We start from the raw sequence: 19,651 nt of genomic DNA, 5'->3' as shown, positions 1-19,651 counted from the left end.
CACTTTTCACATAAGCATTCATCTGAATTAAATACCAAATATGTTATTTTGCTGACTGCATTTTCTCAGCATTTCTGCAATGCTCCAAGAGATGCCCTTTCACAAAAATAGGAACAGTATTGTTCAGCTGCCAAGTATTTCTCAAATGTTAAGTGCATCTCACAGCAAGGACATGGGCATGAAATAGAAAGTATACAGCTTCTTTAGTCTGTTACTATGAATATTGCAAATTGAAGAAGAAATGTTTTACAATGCAGTCACACTTCTGAATAGAGATTTTCCAAAATCTTGATTCAAAATTTTGCTCTTTCTGTTCTGTATAACATTTGGGTTCTATATCATTCAAATTTTCACTGATTGTAAATATGGATTTTCTTCTGATTCATTCAGCATGAAAAAAACTAAGCAAATTTGAGTTACAGTTGTAGTTTGTATCAAAAAATAGAAACTCCTTTGAATCTAAAATTATACTTCTTTATATATTTTCTAAAAGCTAAAATTATAGCAAAATTCTCCATTCTTTGAAAGCTGGTCTAAGTTTGGAAAGCAGAAAAGCAATAAATATGGAACACTTTTACTACTATTTTTGCAAAGTCACATTTCACAGCAGGTCCAGACTTTACAGTGCCACTACCAAATGTTTTAAACATCCTGTAGGATGGTACATTTGTATGGTGTGAAAGGAAGGCCGTCTCTAAAGCAATGGAGTTGCACACCCATGAACGTTAGTAAAAATGTTAATTCTTTCCTTTGCTATTTATTCCTGCGTACGGAATTTGAAGAAAGAGGGGAAATAAATACCGAGAAAAGCGTTGAAGACAAATTTCTAAGGGTAAGTAGTATTTGACAGACATGTTGGAATAAGTACTTGGACAAAAACTGAAAGAGCATTTCCTTATTGACAAAAAACTCACAGAACTACTCCATGTGTGTAACTGCTCATTAACTAGTTCTTCTTTAGCATAACATATGCAAGGGCCATTCTTCCCAGTGAAAGAAAAACTCTTTGTTTATGTAATGAGTCTCATCTACATTGTTAAATTGATATCCAGCAGATAACCATACTTTTTCCCGGGAGTCAAGGTGATAGGAATTCAGCTCTCACCTGCTCTTTTTTGAACAGTATTTCCCCTCAAGCATCGGATGAACCCCAGCAGGGTTTGCTGTTTACATATTTAGGTGTTAATTCCATATGTTTTCCCAACAGTACTTTCTGACTGATGACTAATACCTATTTTCTTTCTTGGATTTCTACAGAGTTATTGTACCATGAAAACCAGAAAAATTAGAGTCTTTTTGAGAAAAAAACCCACAAACACACACCTGCTAGAGGGAACCAAGGAAACTCAATAAATAGAGATTACAATTACTGAACATTGTGAAAAACAGGTGTCAAGGTTTTCTGCTGGGAGGCTTCATTTCCTAAAACCTCCCTGAGTCCAAGATAGCTCAAAACATACTGCTACAACAGAGACTGAGGTGTCTCTTCTGGGTCCTGTTTGCTCCTTCTTTGGAAGGTACTTTAACTATGCTAACCATGCCTTAAACAATGTGACAAGATCTAGCTGCGCTGACAGCACAACACCAAGAGCTTACGCTGGAAGCAAAGATGCCAGACCAAGCAGAACAGTGCTGGAAGCCTGGGCTAGGCAATGGGGTCTCTGGGCTAATCAACTGCTGACCTGGCCCTGGGTTTTGTCAGCAGGGCTGGAGACAGAGGCAGTGAGTTGTTCCACTCCAGAGGGGGTCCCGGCGCTCATGCAGCATGTAGGGCCCTGGATGGGGTGGAAAAAGGATTTCCCAAGGCAACAGTAACAGGGTCCCCCATTGTCACTTAAGTATCAAAGCCAGAACATCCATCATTAAAATAACAAGCTCATCAATATTTAGTGAGTGCAATGCAGTAATATAATCATTGAGTTTGTTTAACAGCATGGTACCATGTTTCAAAGTGAGCTTCTTTACACTGATCACGTACCTTCTGGTGACCATTTTTTTACTGAGCTTAGTGAAAGTGACATCTCCTCCACCAAACCAGACACACCTATCAATTGCTAACACAAAAGCAATGGAAAAGGTTATGGCTTTCAAGGCAAATGTGCTTTGAGAACTAAAATAACAGTTTATTATCCCATCTTTTGCTGGCCATTTAGAGTACTTACACCATGCCGCTAGTCTGTAGATATTGATAGTCTAGGATATTGATAGTTTACCAGTAGATGAAAAATGAATTCTTCGTTTCTGCTAAAAATGCCCATGAGACTTATCAAAGGGTAATATCTAGCACTTTGTAATACCTGTTTATGAGCTGCACTCCGCATTATCAGTGGCTGGAGAGGTTTACATTTATTTCAGGGTTCTATTACAGATTCACAAATTAGTCTTTACTGAAGGACAGATCGAATTTTCTAAGGGGAAAAACTTGATTTGCATTGATTCACAGTATTCTAATTGTCCACACATACCTCTAAATTTTTTTCTTTCGATAAGCACACAATATTTGGCTGGAACAGGGCATTCTGCATACACCACAGCTCTACCACACAGTAATAATGATACCATATGATATTTGAAATGGTTTGGCAATCCAGTTTAATAGATGTGCACTAAGTATATACTCTATCCATCACTCTTTATTCCACATAAATGTTAACAGTATTCTCTGCTTCATCTGCAATGCTTATGGAAAGACTGAGACAAGAATATCCTTGGCAAAACATTAACTTTGTCAGTGGCCAATCTCTCTCACCAAGGACCTGCACGTTTTCTCCCCAATACTCCAAATCTCTGTTTACTGAAATGATCATTTGACATTTACAACCTCCAGGTTACTCTGAGCTTTGAATTTTCAAGTACCACATAGAGCTTGCTGCATGCTTCCACTCAGGTATTTCAAAGGGAATATTCATTTGACTTTAGCATGCTTATCGTTAGTAGTTCAGAGCTGGCATCACTGTCTTTAAAGCCAAGCATTTTTATGAAGTCCTGGATTTCCTTAGCTATTCACTTTTAGACAAATTTTATCATATATAAAACTATTTTGTGATGTAATTTTTAATTCTCTTTTCATCTTTTATCTTTTCATAAAAGGCTACATAGTCATGAAAGGTAATGGGCTGGAATGGAGATTAATGGACATTCTTGGCTAATTCTGCAATTTAATTTAAAGAGCTACTTTTGAAACCACAGAAAAAGCAGTTGTCTTTTCTAAATGGGGGACAAGGGGATGCAACCCTAATAAGAAATTTTTTGCTTATGAATTGAAGACTTTCTTAGCACATATGCTCCTAAATAACTTTAAACTTTTGAGCTAATAATGCAGTGTTGCTTCCCCTGCTTCAGAGATCCAAAATTTTTTCAAAGGCAGCAAAATACGTGTTTTTTCCACCACATTTGCTATGTTTCCAGTGAGGCTTGATCCAACCATTGAATGAACTAACTTTTGGTAACTGTTAACATTTTAAAGATTATAACTACAATACTTTTGTAAACAACAGATCAGGGTCACGATAAAATGACTAATCTGTTTCCCGTGTTGTATTTCTTCCCAGCAGTTAGATTTAGTGATATGCCTGCTTTCTTTTCTTTTTTTCCCCTTTTTAAAAACAAATCTGTCCTAATAAGGAATCAGTACAAAATGGAATCAGTGTTGAAATCCTTTCCTCCAGAGATCTGTAGTGCTTTAAAGAAACAATACTTTTTGTCTTGAAAGCATGCACTGAGCTACTGTTATTAGAAAAGAGAGAGCAATTACTGCATTTTTAAGATAAAACATCCTTCTTCTCTAATTGACTTTAAATCTGAAGAGGCACAAGTTTAACAAACATTTCATTTATGTTTCTTCTTCTTCAGAGAAAGCCTAATCTGCACGCTAAAATATGTCATTTTTCATATCCATAATTTGCCCCTTCTGAAAATAAGCCTCTCAAAATAATGAGTGGGTGGGTTTTTTTGTTCTGCCAAGATGTTTTTCCTTTTAATGATCTGATTAATAACTTGTTATGAATGTCAAAGGGCAAATTCAAAGCAAAGTGTTATTTATTAAAAAAACTGAAAGTGTTTTTTTTATATGAACCCTTGTGCAATAAATGTCTCTCATTTCAAACTATGCTGTCTCTACAGTTCTGTGCATGTGTAGCTATCAGAAACTTCCAGACGTCTTTTCTGTGTCCGTCCTCACTGCTTGCTCAGTCCCCTGCCCTTTCCTGCACACCTTTTTAAGTATGCAAGTAAGATGCAAAAGATTTTTCAAAAGTCAGCCCTTAAATGGATGTGCTTTCTTAAACCCTACATACAACTCCCAGGAGAACATAAACTCCTGAAAAGGAGACAACAAAATCCACATTATATATGCCATCAGCAATAGACCACCATGTGATTTTTTGTTGTTTTTGTTCACAAAAGGAAGGTTTGCAATTCATTCCTATGGATTATTTCATAAAGGCATGTCATACAATGCAACATATACCCCTCTGCTTTAGGTCACATGCCTATTACATGTGATAGGCTACTGTTTCTGGTTCTGTCATTGCCCTAAAAAATTCTGAAGAATAAAGCCTGAGAATACAGAGAGAAAAGCAGGAAAAATCCTGCATACCTTTAAAAAAACGATAGTCCTACCCAAACTGGGATATCTGCTTACCTAACTTACGGTTTGCTGTCATCTCTGCTCCTTCCAGTTGCTGACATTTCTGGGAATCACTCCTTTTTAGTCTTTATATAAACAGCAGACATGAACACATCAGAATCATGCCTATCCAAATTAAACCAAAATCTGCCTTATTTTCCTTCAACACTGTATCTTTCCTATTTAATGTTTAAATCATACAGATATGAATCCTTCTGTCAGCTTCACTTCATGTCTGCTTTTTCTGCCTTCAGAATATCTCCACCACACCACATCTCCCCAGCAGTGTCATAATCTGCAAGACTAATTTCACCAGACGATCCTTAGATTTAATAATCTTTTTTTACATCTGAGATTCAGCTTCAGAGTGCAGGTGAATGCCTTAAATTTCCTTCGTTGTCTAAGCTGTGGTTCCATGTTTGTGGTTGTGCATTGTCATATTACCTTGGAGTACAGGTCTGAGTCAGTCCAAACACAAGTGCACTTTTCCAGCACTGCTGTTCACTTCGCAAGAGCTAATGGCAGAGGGTTTTGGATGGTGGGAAGCCTGATGCTCTGACCGCTGCATGTGCAGCTGCTCACTTGTCCATCCTCTTTCCACGTGGGGCTCCCTGCGGACTGGCCTCTTTGGAAGAGCTGGCCTTCTGTTTATAATGTCAGACTTCCCCAATGTTGGTGGCCAGAAACAACTGCCTTTAAAGCACTGCTTCACTGCCAGGACACCATTCAGCACTGCAAATGCAATACATAATTTTTGCTTTCAACTGAGAACTGACTGCAGCAGCAGATGCACAAATCTGTGCCTAATGACAGCTGTACGTGTCCTGATGCAGCTGTATTGAGACCCTCTGTGCCAGATATGAGCCTTCTTGTCCACTAATGGTCACACACAGGGAGAATTGGTACATGCAAAGATGGAATGACAGCAGGCCAGGCTTCCCCAAGCCTAAAAATTCTCAATACATTGTCGGGCTTTTTGTGAAGATAAGTAACTACTTGCACCTGCACATCAGAATCAGGAGAGTCAAACTGTGAAGGATGCCCTCTGAACTATTTTATGCAAAACCACATATTTGTTCTGCAAAACTGTGTATGGTTTAATTGAAACCAAGATACCATCATTCCCCACACCTTTTGTTCTCAATCTTTTTACTTTGTCTTATTCGTTGCAGAACAGAACTCCTGACATTTGAGGACGACAGTTTTGAATCATTCAGTCCTTACATGCATACAGATACCTCCCTGAATTGTTTCCCAGATCCCAGAATTGCAATTCAATTGGTTTCTAATTGGAATTTAATTGCTTAATAATTACAACTTAATAATCACTCAATGAAGAAAATATGAGTGATTAAAAAGCAATGCAAAACATAAACCAATCAAAATTCAGACAACTATTTACATTCAACTGTTTATGTACAGTTTTAAATTGGAAAGGATGAGAGATGTTGAAAAGTTATTTGTCAGAATCGTTTGGCTGGAAGAGATCATAGCACAAGTCCTGCTATGATCTGTCTAGCCTATGAACTGTCTAGACAGTTCCCACTGAAGTCCACCACTGTACCTCTTCTTAACGGGTATGAATATGAGAAGAGGTTGGGGAGGTGTAAGTAAAGGGCTGCAGAAGCCAGGCATCTGCAGGATAATACAGCAAGAGATAATACAGTGGGAGGAGGAGACAGGTGAGACTGAGGTCTGCTCACTGCCTGATCTAGCTCTTTTATCACCTGCCTTAGCTTATGCTCTTCCTCCCACTCTTGAGCTGGTATGGGAACATATGCAAGAAGCACAGACTGTTAGTGCCACTTGGCTTCACTCCACAGCTGCCTGGAATGCTCTCCCCACTCCCAAACAGCATGTGTTCGCTTTGCCGTATCTTCCCTCGTGACTGTAGCTTACTATTCATTGCTCCCACGCGCTGGCTCCCACAGTAGGTTAGCCGTCCTCTTAAAGGCAGCATTTGTGGCAGCGTGTGGCTTCATCCACAGGTGTCACGACTCTTTAGACAAAAGTGGGAAAACTGCTACTGTTCCGTCCCCAGTGAGATGGATGCGTAAGTCTTCTTTCAGCACGAATAACTTTTCTTACATGATTACATCCTGCTGTCTTGGCCAGTGCTAATGATTGCTGCGCTCTCTAAGTGCGCCTTTGCTGCCTGTGGGATGGGAAAGAGGCAGACAAGTTCAGTCTGGGAGAAAAATTAAGACACCTTGCTGGTGATAGCTGTGCTGTGCCTGCATGTTCTTGAAATACAGGCATCCCCTGCCGTGGGAGAAAGGCTCTGCTCCTTGGACAAAGACGAGCAACTGGTCCACAGGGAAAAGACACAGAGGGAAGGATGGTTTGCTGATGATCGACTCTTTGCAGAGTCCCAGAACAGATGGAGCAGAATAGGACTAAGGGGAATATGAAGAGCAGCAGAGACTAATGGCTCCACTGGGGACAGCTTTTACTTTTCATATCTAGCCTTTGTTTTGAATGACATGACATTGAGCAATGTCATTCTAGGTCAGCAAAAATGATCCTTTGCTCAAGCCAAGAATGACCCAATTTTGTTATTACACAGCATGCCCTTAGAGCACCCGGACATTAGCGAAATCAGTTACTCCAAGTAACAAGTATGAGATGTCAGTTCTCTGCTGTGTGCTAAAGTTCAGTTCTGATGCCCCTGAGAAGCATGAGGAACAGTGGCTGGATGCACAAGTCCTTCAATCTGTGTGGGTCTGGAGTGCAGCGTATAGGGCAGGGCCAGTCACAGCAAGAAAGTGGGGCAGAGCGTGAGCTTGCAGGGCACGAGATCACTGGCAGTGCTAGACTGGCCTTTGGCAAAATGTCCACAACCTGGCTATGCATCAGTTACTTGCTCCCTGCTGCAATTCAGCTATTGCCTTGGGAATCCTTCTCCTACCTCCGAAGAGGTGAGCTGTTGAGAGAGGATAATTCCAAATATCCTGCTACGGTTCTGGAACACAATGGGAAAATCTAAGTGTGGGGCTTCACAAAGTAGTCAGGGTTCTCATAAAAATGGCAAGACGCTCACCAGCCTGTGAGCATTCATTGTTGCACCTGTTAGGTGGCCCTAGAGGTTTGGCTTGGTCACACACCACCTGCTGTAAACTGGCTAATCTGGTTCTACTCAGAAAAGAGTGCAAGCGTGCCTTCTCACAGTAGAACTGGCAAAGCTGCCCCAGTCCCAGAAAAAGACTAAATCTACCTCTTCAGACTATTTAAAACAAGTTTATATTAGCTCAACGCTTTGCATGATGGAAACACAGAGATTTTGATTCAGCAATCAGCACACTACAACTGCTTTTATTGTCTTGTGGAATCAGGGCTTCATTGATTCTAAGAAAGAGAGAGGTTAAATGGGAGTCTGCTTGTAGCATATTTTTGGAGTTCTGAATGCTGCCATGATTGCTGCCCTTTCTCCTGTCTTCTCCACATATTTTTCTTTTAAATTGAGGCAAAAGCTTTTGGGGAACACTGCAGCTCATGACCTTCAAGTATTATAGTGAAATGCCTGTTTATCACACTTCTCTTCCCTCTCTCCTAAATTAAAATCTTTCCAACATTTTGCAAATAAACTTCTCTGCTGTAAAACCTAGAAAAAGGTTCTTGTTATTTTAAATTGTTCCAAGAGCTGTTATCGAATAACCTAACCTAGGTGTCTTCTGCCTAAACTTTCAGCAAGACTTTAAAATTGATATCTGTACATGATCTAACTTGATGCTGTAATTTGTGCTTACACTACCACAGAGTTCCCTTGCTTGTTTCTACTACATGAGTTTCCAGCAGTCACTGAGTCTTCAATGCCAGTCACTTTGCCCAACTTCTGTAACAGAACTGTAGCTATGTGCTCATGTGGCACATTGACACTCTCCGTCCCTGCTTTCTTCTAAGAATTATGCTTGCATTTGATGCTGCATAGACTGTTCCATTTTATGAAACACTTCTCTGCAAGGGTTACTTTATTATTTTCAGAGAACGGTCACAATGTCCATGATCTGAAGCACCAGTAACCACAGAGGAAAAGACATTCTTTTCAGCCAAACCTTCATTCATTCATGTATGCATTCATTCATTCACGTTCAGTTGAAAGAGGAGCAAGTATACAGTTGCCAATGCACACAGCTTTTGAACTATCAATACATATCATTGAGCTATGATATATTGAGCCATGGGCGAATATTGGAAAACAACATGATTTAATTTGCTGTCACCATAAGTGAGCTATGTGAATGATTGTGACTAATACTGTAACTTACTTTTGTTGATTGTACAACAGCTGCCTTTGTGTTTTTTGAAGTATGAAGTATTTTACACTTCAGAGCAACAAAAAAGTTGAAAGTATTTTGTCGTTTAGAAGCTATGCTTTTATGATTTGTCCCATTTGCATACCATCTTATATCTGACAGTCCTTCACAAATAATTGAGGAACTTTTGCATAAATTAGAGCAAGCCTTGAAGCAATTATTGCTTTCTTTACTGATCCATGCAAAATCAATTCTCGTGTACACATAGGATTTTTCCTGACTTGTTGACAGAATACCACCATTGTAATACTGCCAGTGTCAGGATCAGGGTAATGATATATGCAGAGCCATTAAAATACGTAAAAGTGTTAACATTCTTCAAAAAACCTTGGATAGCGTACCCCACAAGTTAGTCTACGATTATTGCATGTGAAAAAAAATCACATTTGAATACGCAAAAGTTACAAGGCCAGTTTTACTTTCATAGCAATTTCTTTTCGTATGACCTGCCTTAAACCTCTATTTTTTTGCATTTAAATGAAAGTTTAAATCATTTCTTTAGAAAGCATGTAAAGAAATTCAGGATTCACTGGTTTTAAAAGGGTTGCATCAATGTAGACTGTTTGATATCAAGCACATGGGATTTCAGATTTCAACCACAGCCCTGAACCAAAGGTTCTTCAGTGCTTCAAACAGCTGCTCCCACTTATTTGTATCATTTGGACCGGATTCTTCAAACTGCAAAGTCAGTATTTCTAAGGAAGTATTTGAAAAGTCTTTCAAACAGCTCAAAATAGTTGAACACTTCCAAGAAGCCCTTTTAATGTGTCCATCCATGGAAGCAGGTTTTTGTGACCGTGGTTCAAAGCCATACCCTCCCTACAGCCCTTGTTGAACCTTTGTGCAGGACATCTGAGAAGCCTTATGCCTGGCAAGCTATCTATCATGCCAACAGACGGGAAAAAGGGAGTAAAATTGTGTTTTGCCAAAAGAGCGTCACTATGAAGGCTTTTTTTCCAGGCCAGACAGGCTGTCCTGACCCACTCTGAGGAAAGGAATTTTGAAATGAAGTGGGACTCATTTCCTTCCCTCTCACAAAATTTGCTATGATTTCCTTTTAATAATCCCATGAATTTTAAAAATAAATAAATAAATAAACACCATCTGTTTAAATTAACACAACTTCTTAGAATTGTTTCATTAGACAGTGTGGTACATGGAAGCCATCAGTCAGTCTGGCGAGTAATCGGGCCCATCACCACAAAAAAGACATTGAGGTGCTGGAGCAGGTACAGGGAAGGGCAACAAAGCTGGTGAGGGGTCTGGAGAATAAGTCTTATGAGAAGCGGCTGAGGGAGCTGGGGTTGTTTAGCCTGCAGAAAAGGAGGCTGAGGGGAGACCTTATTGCTCTCTACAATTATCTGAAAGGAGGTTGTAGAGTGGTGGGGGTCAGTCTCTTCTCCCAAGTAATAGGCGATAGGACAAGAGGAAACAGCCTCAAGTTGTGCCAGGGGAGGTTTAGGCTGGATATCAGGAAAAATGTTTACACTGAAAGGGTTATTAAGCATTGGAACAGGCGGCCCAGGGAAGTGGCTGAAGCACCATCCCTGGAGGCACTTAAAAGACAGGTAGACACAGTGCTTAGAGATCTGGTTTAGTGATGGTTTTTGTCAGAGTTAGGTTGATGGTTGGACTAGATGATCTGAAAGCTCCCTTCCAACCTAGGCAATTCTATGATTCTACGTATGACTGATAATCTGTAAATACCTAAAAAAAATAATTCTTGTTTGTTAAACCTGTGTCCACTGTCTCGCTGAATAGAGCTCCTGCAAATCTGCAGTGACGCACAGGCCTGATGGCAGCTTTACAGGCTCAGGTGGAGAATTCTTCTCAACCTTTCACCTGCTCAGTAGGGCAAACCAGTCTTAATGGTCAACCAAGAAAAACAAATTACACTGTGTGCAGATACTCCTCTCATCCAGCCCCCCGGACTGGTCTGTTCCGTGGTGCTGCCGTAGAAAATGGGAAGGCAGCCTTCAGCTAGGGAAGAGATCACTCTTAAACAGCGGTATTATGTAAATATCAGCCAGCCAGTACCCTGTGTGGAGGAAAGCAGAGGCCACGCACCTCCTCCCTTTGGGGACCGTCCCAAGGGCACCGAGTAGCCCCGAGACACGGCTACCAAGCGGAGGGCAGTGGGCTACGCTGGCCCAGCCGGCGCCTCGGTGCTGCCCGGCCGGGCGCCGCTCCCCGAAGGGAGGCCCCACTCCCGCCATGGCCGCTGGCAACGTCCGCAGGCCCTTTTCCAGCTGCCATGCCGGGAAGCCGCGGGCCTCCTTCTCTCCCCAGCTCCCGATGACAAGCGGGGGCGACAGGACAGAGTCCCCCATCAGCCCAGGCGAGGGCGACGGGCGGCCAAGAGCTCTCTACCCCCGGGAATGGGCTCTCCCAGCCCTCCTCCCTCCCCGGGAATAGGCTCTCCCAAACCCCCCTCCTGCCCGCCCCGGCAGCTGCCGCCCCCCCTCACTTTCAGGGCCGTCCCGCCCCGCAACCTCACTTCCGGGGCGGCCATTTTGGGAGGTCGGCGCTCCGTCTGGCCGGTGGGTGGCGGGGGGGGCGGGCTCGTGCCCGGGCCGCAGCAGCTGGTGACAGCGGCGGCGGGGCGGGGGCGGGGCAGCCGGCGACTGTCGGGGCCGCCGCAGGGGAAGAGCTGCCAGCCGGTGATCGCAGCGCCTGGCCATGTCGGACTTCGACAGCAACCCCTTCGCCGACCCGGACCTCAACAACCCCTTCAAGGTGAGGCGGGGTGTGGGCGGCGGCCGGCCGTGAGCCTTCCTCCGTGTGGTGGGGGGGGGGGAGGGGGGGGCGCTCCTGTCAGGGGAGCTGTGGAAGGGCCGGCGCTGCGGGGCGGCCTCGGGGGGGGCCTAGCGGGGCGGGGAGCGCTGGGCGGCAGCGGCGGGGCGGGAGGGGGGAGCTCTGGCCGCCGCGGGGCTCCGGGCATGGCGGCGCGGGGCGGGGGTGAGCAGCGGATTTGGAAGCCCTTAGAAAAGGGCCGTTTCACTAGTTCAGGTTTCCGTGTTTCCTTCCATTTGCTAAAATAATACAAATCGCATTTCAGGTGCGTTATCTTGAAGAAGGGGGGAAAATAAAAAAGGTTTCTTGATTTTGGCAGTAACTTTATGTGTGTGTATAATACTACTCCATTCTTTATTCTTCCATTTGACTGACCCAAATACTTAAGCTTAGTGAATTTACTCCCTGTTTCCTCTCTAGCCTCCTCCCAGCCTCTCATCGACCTACCTGCTTCTTTACCTTGTTTCTGAGGTGCGCAGGGTACTGATGGCTACGCATAAGTTCTGCCCTGCATCTCAAAATGCCGTGTTGTTATGTATTCTAAAGCTTTTAGCTTTTGCACTGTTGACCTGCTATACAGCTGAGAATTGTCTTTTACCCGCTGTTGCGGCTTCAGCTGTCAAAATGAACTGACCTCCTTGGATGCTTCCCCTCCTTATCTTTTCTTTTTCATTAGAATCCAGTTCAACTAATTTTGTGAGCTTCTTAATTTAATCATTTTGCCGAACCTTAACCATTTTGCCTCGCTTTTATTTTATGCTAACAGTTTAAAGCACATACTTAGTATATGGCAGTGAGTTTAGGATTTCAGCTGGAATAATTAAACCTTTTAAAAAATGAGCAGTCACATTTCAAGCATACTTTTGTGCAGGTAGCTGCTGGAAGCATGGTGTTACTGACATTTATTCACTGGAGTCCATCCGAATCATTAGTTCGGTTTTTATCGTCACAAAATTTAGTTTATAGTATTCCCTAGGCTAGACACTGTGTTTTTACTTCATGTATTATACAGTGCAGTGACCTTCCAGATGAACAGCAGCCCTGGCATTGAGGTTGCTGCCGACAATAGTTTGGACTGGCACCAATGGCAGTGAGCACTGTTCTTTTAAATGCTTTTTGGCACCAAGCATTGAAAAGGTGTCATTGTTCTAGAATATGTCTTCAGCAACAAAAATACGTGATACCTTTTCTCACTTTTTGTAATAGTCATGAAAATAGCATTAGGAAAATTTATTGTGTATCAGAAGCAGTGTAGTTGCCCCTGAATGTCTCATTAGCCCAGGTAACTTGTCAGAAACCAGTGTTTCTGAGACCTAAGCTAGGACCTATCTCATCCATGCTTATAGTTTGAAGGCATTGCTTAAAGTGCACTAATTTATTCCAGTTTCTTTTCAAGGAAAGACTTCTAGTGTAGCTGTCAGTCAGAATCCACGCTCTACTTCTTATCTGCATCATGATAAAAGGATGTTATAACAACTTCTCTGCTACTTGAAGCTTACTGTTAAACATGCATCTGGTTTCATTTACTTGCAGAAGTTGTTTTAGGAAATCTATATACTTTTTCTTTTTTGGAGGCTTTTTTCAGTTCTTTCAATCTTTGCTGACTTCCGCCTACAAAAAATAATCTTGCATACCTTTGCTCATCCACACATTTACTTGAAGAAGCAGAAGGCCTCATGTATAAACCAAACTTTGATTGTCATCTTCTTGACATAACAACTTTGTTGTTACTGGGTATTAATGCATGTCTGCATTTAAGTTTTGTCTGACTATGTGTTTTAAAATACTTTCCCCCTAGAACCAGTATTTCCGGATGGACCCTAACAACCTGAGTCACCCGAGCACCTTATTCAAATGTACTCATATTTTTATTTGACTGTGCTTGATAATTTTATGTATAATGAGATCAGTTGTTTTCCTACTTTTGAAGCCAGTTCCTGTGCTTGTGTAAAATCACAAAGTAGTATGGCAAAGAATGGGGGAGAGCATCACGTGGAAGAGTTGTTGCCAAGGTCTAAAGATAGATCCTTCTTTTTCTTAAATATTTTGGTTTTATTAATTATCTGTGATCTGCTTGTGAGGTTTCCTGTGACTATTCTCATGCCTTTTTATTAAAAGTTTACAGCAGAGATTCTTGCTTCATGTTGAATCAATTACGTATGTTCTTTGGGATGATAAAGGTAAGGCAGAAACATCTAGTTTGCTCAGTATTTTGGGTTGTTAATTCTTTTGGAAACCTAGAATTAAATTATGTTTCTGGTTTGGCATCTCTTGGAAGTAATGAAATTTAGATTGTAAAATAAATTTTCTTGGTAAAATACTAGCTTGCTTGGATTGATGATAAAACATTGTTGATTTTTGAGACAGTGGCTGCTTAACCTCTCTTTTTTTTTTTTTGGTATTCTTTTTAAAAGAAAAAACCCAAAGGCTGATATGCTTTTGAAGTAATAGTATTCCTCTGCAAATAGTAGTCCTCTGGATGCTGTACTATCAAAACCAAGAGATGTTTTGGTTTGCAAAACAAGAGGAAATGAAACAGATAAGTAACACTTTAATGTTAAAAAGGTTTTGATCACATTGAAGTTGCACAGAAGAAAAAGTGCCCATGTACCATACAAATGAAGAATTGGTAATCCTGCATAATTTGATGTAGCAGCATTGTGAAGAAATACACATTTGTTGTAACGTCAAGTATCATAAATGAAAGTGGACTAATAGTGAAAACTGTTTCATTTCTTTCACTGAGTAATCCTTGTCATAGCTTGTGAGCATGAATTCACACGTGGTAGAGTTATGACTGCCAGTCTCAAACAGGGTGAGCAGAGCAGGTCTGGTGTTTGTAACTGCCTTCAGCCAAGAGTTTAGTGTCTGTATAGAGATGGCAGATCTGAGCCCAAGTTAGAAAGTCAAGTTGGGGTTGGTATCAGGTCCAGAAAAACTAACCAGGGTTGGCCAAGCCTGGTGTTGACCAGGCAAGTCCTTAGTGAATGAGGCAGGTCTGACCACCTAGGACAGGTTTGGGCATCCTGAAGGCCCTAACAGTTTATTCTTGAATAAACTAAAACAGCAGAAGTAAATTCGGTATGACAAAGCAAAGGCAAATTTCTAATGCCTTTTTTTTTTTTTAATGTCATATGATATGGGATGGTTGTAGTCTTCTATCTTGGAAGATGATACAGATACAAAGGTTCTGAAACGGCAGTCTGTTGAAATCCACTGTAAGTTTCATTTACTCTGAAACAATTCAGCAATTCATCCACAATGAACACATGTTGCATTGTGTGTTTTGTTTTTTCTTTTTCTTTTACAAGTGAATGATACTATTACTAAGAGAATAAATTCTTTTTTAAATAGAGCTGTGGATTTTGCAGGCCTTTGTGGCTTGGCTGACAGGCTGAAAGATTTGAGGGCTGGCTTTTACAGCATCCAAATATATGAAACAGTTACTTCTGAGTGACTGTGGAATTGGGACTTCAAAAACTCGTTTCTGTGATGAATTCTTTTGGGTCAGTTCACCTGAGGTGTTTAAAGATCTGAGCGGGTGCAGGTATTTAATACTATAGAAATTATGGTAGGACTGAAAACTAAGATATATTTCTGTTTAAAAGTGAATGGTGACCTTCAGGTAAAAATCAAACTACTAAGTGATACGAAAAAAATGCCTCATGTCTTGTTCGCTTATAGTGTGGAAGGACACAGTCATGGAAACCCCAAAATGTATGTAATGTTAATTATGTGAGTAGTTTCTTTGTGTGGGATTAGGTATCCAAACTGTGGTTAGCTGTGAGTTGCTGCTCCAAAAAGACATGGGTCTTTTGTAGTTCTGTCATGACTGCCATTTTTGTGTGCATGTCTGAGATGCTCTAAGGTGTCTAAAAACGGCATCAGGCACCTGAATTGCACTCACTGAGGTCACAGGATTACTTGAGTCACTAGAGCTAAGTATATGTTAGAGTTTAAATTTACTACAGAGGTAATTCCAGTTATAATTTGGATATTACACTTAATCTGACTCACATGAGCACAAATGAATCTTCTATCTGGTTTGGCAGGAAGTACAAGCCGAAGGTTTGATGCTGAAGCTAATAGTGTGCATGACTGTTACCTTGTGTGGCAGCAGAATCTACAGAGTTTACACCTTGATTGCTAAAGTGAAGCTAAAGTGATAGAAATTTACAGGAAGAAAGGGAAGTCTTAGTTGTTTTTGAAGGATCAGGACCCTAATTAGTTGAAGCATTTCTGCAGTATTTGTGCTTTAGAATTCAAGAGTTCTGTTGTGTGCCTATATTTATATATGAGTTTTAATTCTTTTGTATGACTATAAAATACATCCAATTAAGTTGTCTGTCTTTAAATTAGTAAAGGACATAAAATACAAATATTTTTCTGACTTTATTACCTGGTTTCCCTTCATGATTTCAACATTTATAAATTCCCCTAAATCTTGCATGATTTAATGCTGAACATCATGGTATTGGAGGTGTCCTTTAGCTGTCCTACATGGTAGTTAACTTTCAAGAGTACGCTTCATCAGTGCTGTAACTACACTGTAATCTATTAAAACTGTGAAGTGTTTTACTAGATACTCAGTATTGGTTACAGCTGCATTTTTTTTCTCCTTATTTTCAGTAAAGTGTTAGCACCTACTGCATTAGTATTATTATTGCAGTATATATTCAGATTTAACATTACAAAGGGGAATATAACTCACCTTTCAGTGCTGAGGAAGGAGAGAGATTTGAAAATAGCTATGAGATGGAGAAGATGCTTTGTTAGGCATCCAGTACTCCATTGCAAGATGGGACCAGCACGGACTTCAGGACAAATTAGGCCTTGTGAGCCTATGAAGTTCTTTTTGGTTTCAGAGAGAGGGAATTTGTCTTGCTCAGTAGCTCAGAACCCTTCATAGCTCTGCTTTTGTCAGATAATGTGGCGTATAACGGAAACTGCTTGAGAGCCAAGTATAAAAAAAAACCCAGTTGGCTACTTTTGCGCTAGCCTATGTAATTATTATGTTCTGGCAGTGCTAGAGTGAAAATCTTTTGACTATAATTCTGTGAGGTGTGTGGGAAATGGCTGATACGTGAATGAGATGTTAGACTTGAAATTGGGAAAGAACTGTTGTAGTGGTTACTGAGTTAATTTTTTTTTTTTCCTTTGGGTTATTTTTTTTTAATTATAAGTACAAGAATAGTCTTTATTTTGCCTCCAAGTCATTAATTCTACCAGGTGTTACATGTGTAACCTTTGAGGACAGTTCATTTGTGTAATAAGTCATTTTTAATCATAGGTTAAAATATACTGTTGTAGATGCAAGGCATTAAGGCTTCCTTTATACTGTTAAATGTAAACTTTTTATACTACTAATGTATTATTAGGATAGCGAAACATGAAATCTCAATTTTAAGTTGCTGATTGTGAAGTTTCTGTGACTTTATTCGTTCTTGAGCATGCGATGATGAAGGAACAAGTAGAGTATGAAGAAACAGCAACGTTTGATGCTCCATCAAAACATCAGTAGCTTCTTGAAACTTTTCCATGTGCAGCTTGTGGTAGCATGAGCAGGGAGGAAGTCCTTGGGGAGTTTAGCTGTCTGATTTATGCCAAATGTTTACTAAACATGTGCAAATTGCAGTTTCAGAGGCTTAATCTGGCTGAATATAAAGTGTTACGGGACTGAAAAACACATCCTTCATGTGCAGGCTGTCTTTTCCAAGTGTCAGGTCCTAATTTAAAAGCTGAGACCCAACAGTTAACACAGGAGGTAAAAAGCTTTGATATCCATTGCTGCCAAATACATTTTTTTTTCTTTAAATTTTGTTCTCAAAAGCTAAGCTTTGTCAGAAATCTCTCCCAAAAACTGCTTATGAGGACATACTGAAAGCAAAGTATATCATATGGAGAGTTTCAGCTGAAACAGCAGTAGCTTTGATTGCTCTCCAGAACTCATTTATGAAAAGTAGGATGGATAGTTTTCTTTTTGATTGAGAAATCAAACAACTCAGGCCAACAAACATGGTTTCAGCCATTTTTCATTGTGTTTTTGCTTAATTTTCTGAGCCAGTCATGTGATGTTAGGAAGTACTCAACAGAAAGCAAGAAGTTAACTATTTAAAAAAAACCAAAACCAACACTCAGGATAAAGTCTTACTGGAAAGTGTACAAGTAGTATTATTCATATTTAGAAAAGGCTAGTATGAAGTGGGTATTGGTGATAATTAATGGAGAGCTTATTGTGAAATAAAAAGATCTTACCCTTTTCATGTAGCAAAAGAAAGCCTTTCAGTAGAAATGGTAGGGATAACAAATCCTAGTTGGTCAAGATTGACTTTGCTAGATTTGTGGATCTAATCGCATGATTTCCCCAGGGTGGATTTACCAGTCTGGCTTCAGTCCTGGTAGACCTCTGGCTTCTGCTTCTATTCTATGTGCAGTCAGAATTCTTTGAAGGTATAACATACCATGTTGGTTAGTTCTGAGGATAAGATTGGGACTGTGTCTCTTTTGCTTTCTGGGAGCTACTTTCCAAGCATAAAAAGCCAGAGGGAAAATGCATAGCTAGGTGAAGGTGGTTATAGAAGAGTAAATGCCGAGGAGGTTGGCAGGCTTAAGGCTGGTTGATGTTAGTGAGTGGTAAAGCAGTTAGGCTGGATGAAGTTATTTGCAGGGATCTTGAAGTAAAAGAGAAAAATTGTGTGGTGGCAGAGCTGACGGTTAGCCAGTGAATGATGTCCAGTTACTGATGAGGGGGGTGATAGGATTGATACAATGAATTATTGATATTTTAAAGGGACTTCATCTTCTAAGAGATTTGTGATGAGGAGGACTGTTTTCTCAGCTTGGATTGAAACTACTGTCATTAAGAGATCATTCTTAGTCTTTGAGCTTAACATAAAACTAAGGTCCAAAATGAAGATTTCTAGAGTCGCCTTCAGTACCTTATTCTTCCCTCAGCTCTGGAGCTACATAACTGATGTTATCCATGTTTTCTGACTTCATTCACTAAAAGTAATCGATCCTTTTCTTTTATAAGCCATTTTCCTGTTCATAGTGTGTTGTTTCTGCTTAGTCTTTTTTTCCTAGGATGAACCAGGTGTAATTCTGACAGTTTACTCATATATTGTATTTGGTGCTATCCCATGTAAATTTAAAATAGAAAAAAGGGGGGGAAAAAAAGAAAAATTCTGTCACTTCTAAGTATAGCGTTTCAGTTTTATGCTTTTTCCAAACAACATGACTATTATATTCTTTTGATGTACAGTACTGCTGGTATCCAAGTCTTGGAAGATACTTCGTTGTCTTGCTTACTTGCCCATGTCAGCCAGTGTTAAAAATTGACTTTGTCCCATTTCCGTATTAGTTACCTTTGTTCCCCCTGTTCTTTTCATTATAAAAGTATTTTAGGTGTTTTTCTGTTTTTCTTTCCTATATTTTTTTTGTGCTACTTAGGTTATGTGATTTTTACTTGAAATTCTTGTTTTCAATTGCTGATGTTTTTAAACCATTATAATCACTATCCAAATCAGTGTTAGAATGAGTGTTTATAAATGCTGTTTCTTGACCTCTGCAATAAGGTGTTCTTTGCTAGTCCTTGGAAGCAAACCATACTGAAAGAAATTAAATGTTCTGTGCAGAGCACTGATGTCACTTATTTACTCCCATTTAGGAAAAAAAGGCAACACAAGCCCATATTATCATTGTTACATTTTTAGCCTGCTCCCCCCCCCCGCTTCTATTCAATGTTAAATTATTTGCGCTTAAGATAAATGCTTTGGCCTTTTTGGTAGAAGAATGGGGTACCTCAAAAGTGAAAACTTTTTTTAACAACCTGAAGGACAATTTGTAGGGGAGGATTTCTAGTTTGCTACTTTCTGTTTACTTAAAAGAATTCAGAATCACAACTAGCCATGTAAACTTA

General features: G+C 40.3%; 1 protein-coding gene across 1 annotated transcript in view; it reads left to right on the top strand.

The window, feature by feature from the left end:
• The first annotated feature begins 11,515 nt into the window (after positions 1-11,515).
• SCAMP1 (secretory carrier membrane protein 1) overlaps positions 11,516-19,651 on the top strand; it is a 41,523-nt gene continuing 33,387 nt past the window's right edge. Inside the window, exon 1 of the mRNA XM_074569962.1 lies at positions 11,516-11,676. Coding sequence (XP_074426063.1) covers positions 11,620-11,676 — 57 coding nt within the window. The 5' untranslated portion in view covers positions 11,516-11,619. The remainder of the gene's footprint in view (positions 11,677-19,651) is intronic.

Source organism: Larus michahellis, chromosome Z (genome assembly GCF_964199755.1).
Source record: "Larus michahellis chromosome Z, bLarMic1.1, whole genome shotgun sequence".
Classification (NCBI taxonomy): domain Eukaryota; kingdom Metazoa; phylum Chordata; class Aves; order Charadriiformes; family Laridae; genus Larus; species Larus michahellis.
The sequence above is the reverse complement of the archived record's forward strand: the minus strand, read 5'-3'. Positions and strand labels throughout refer to the sequence as shown.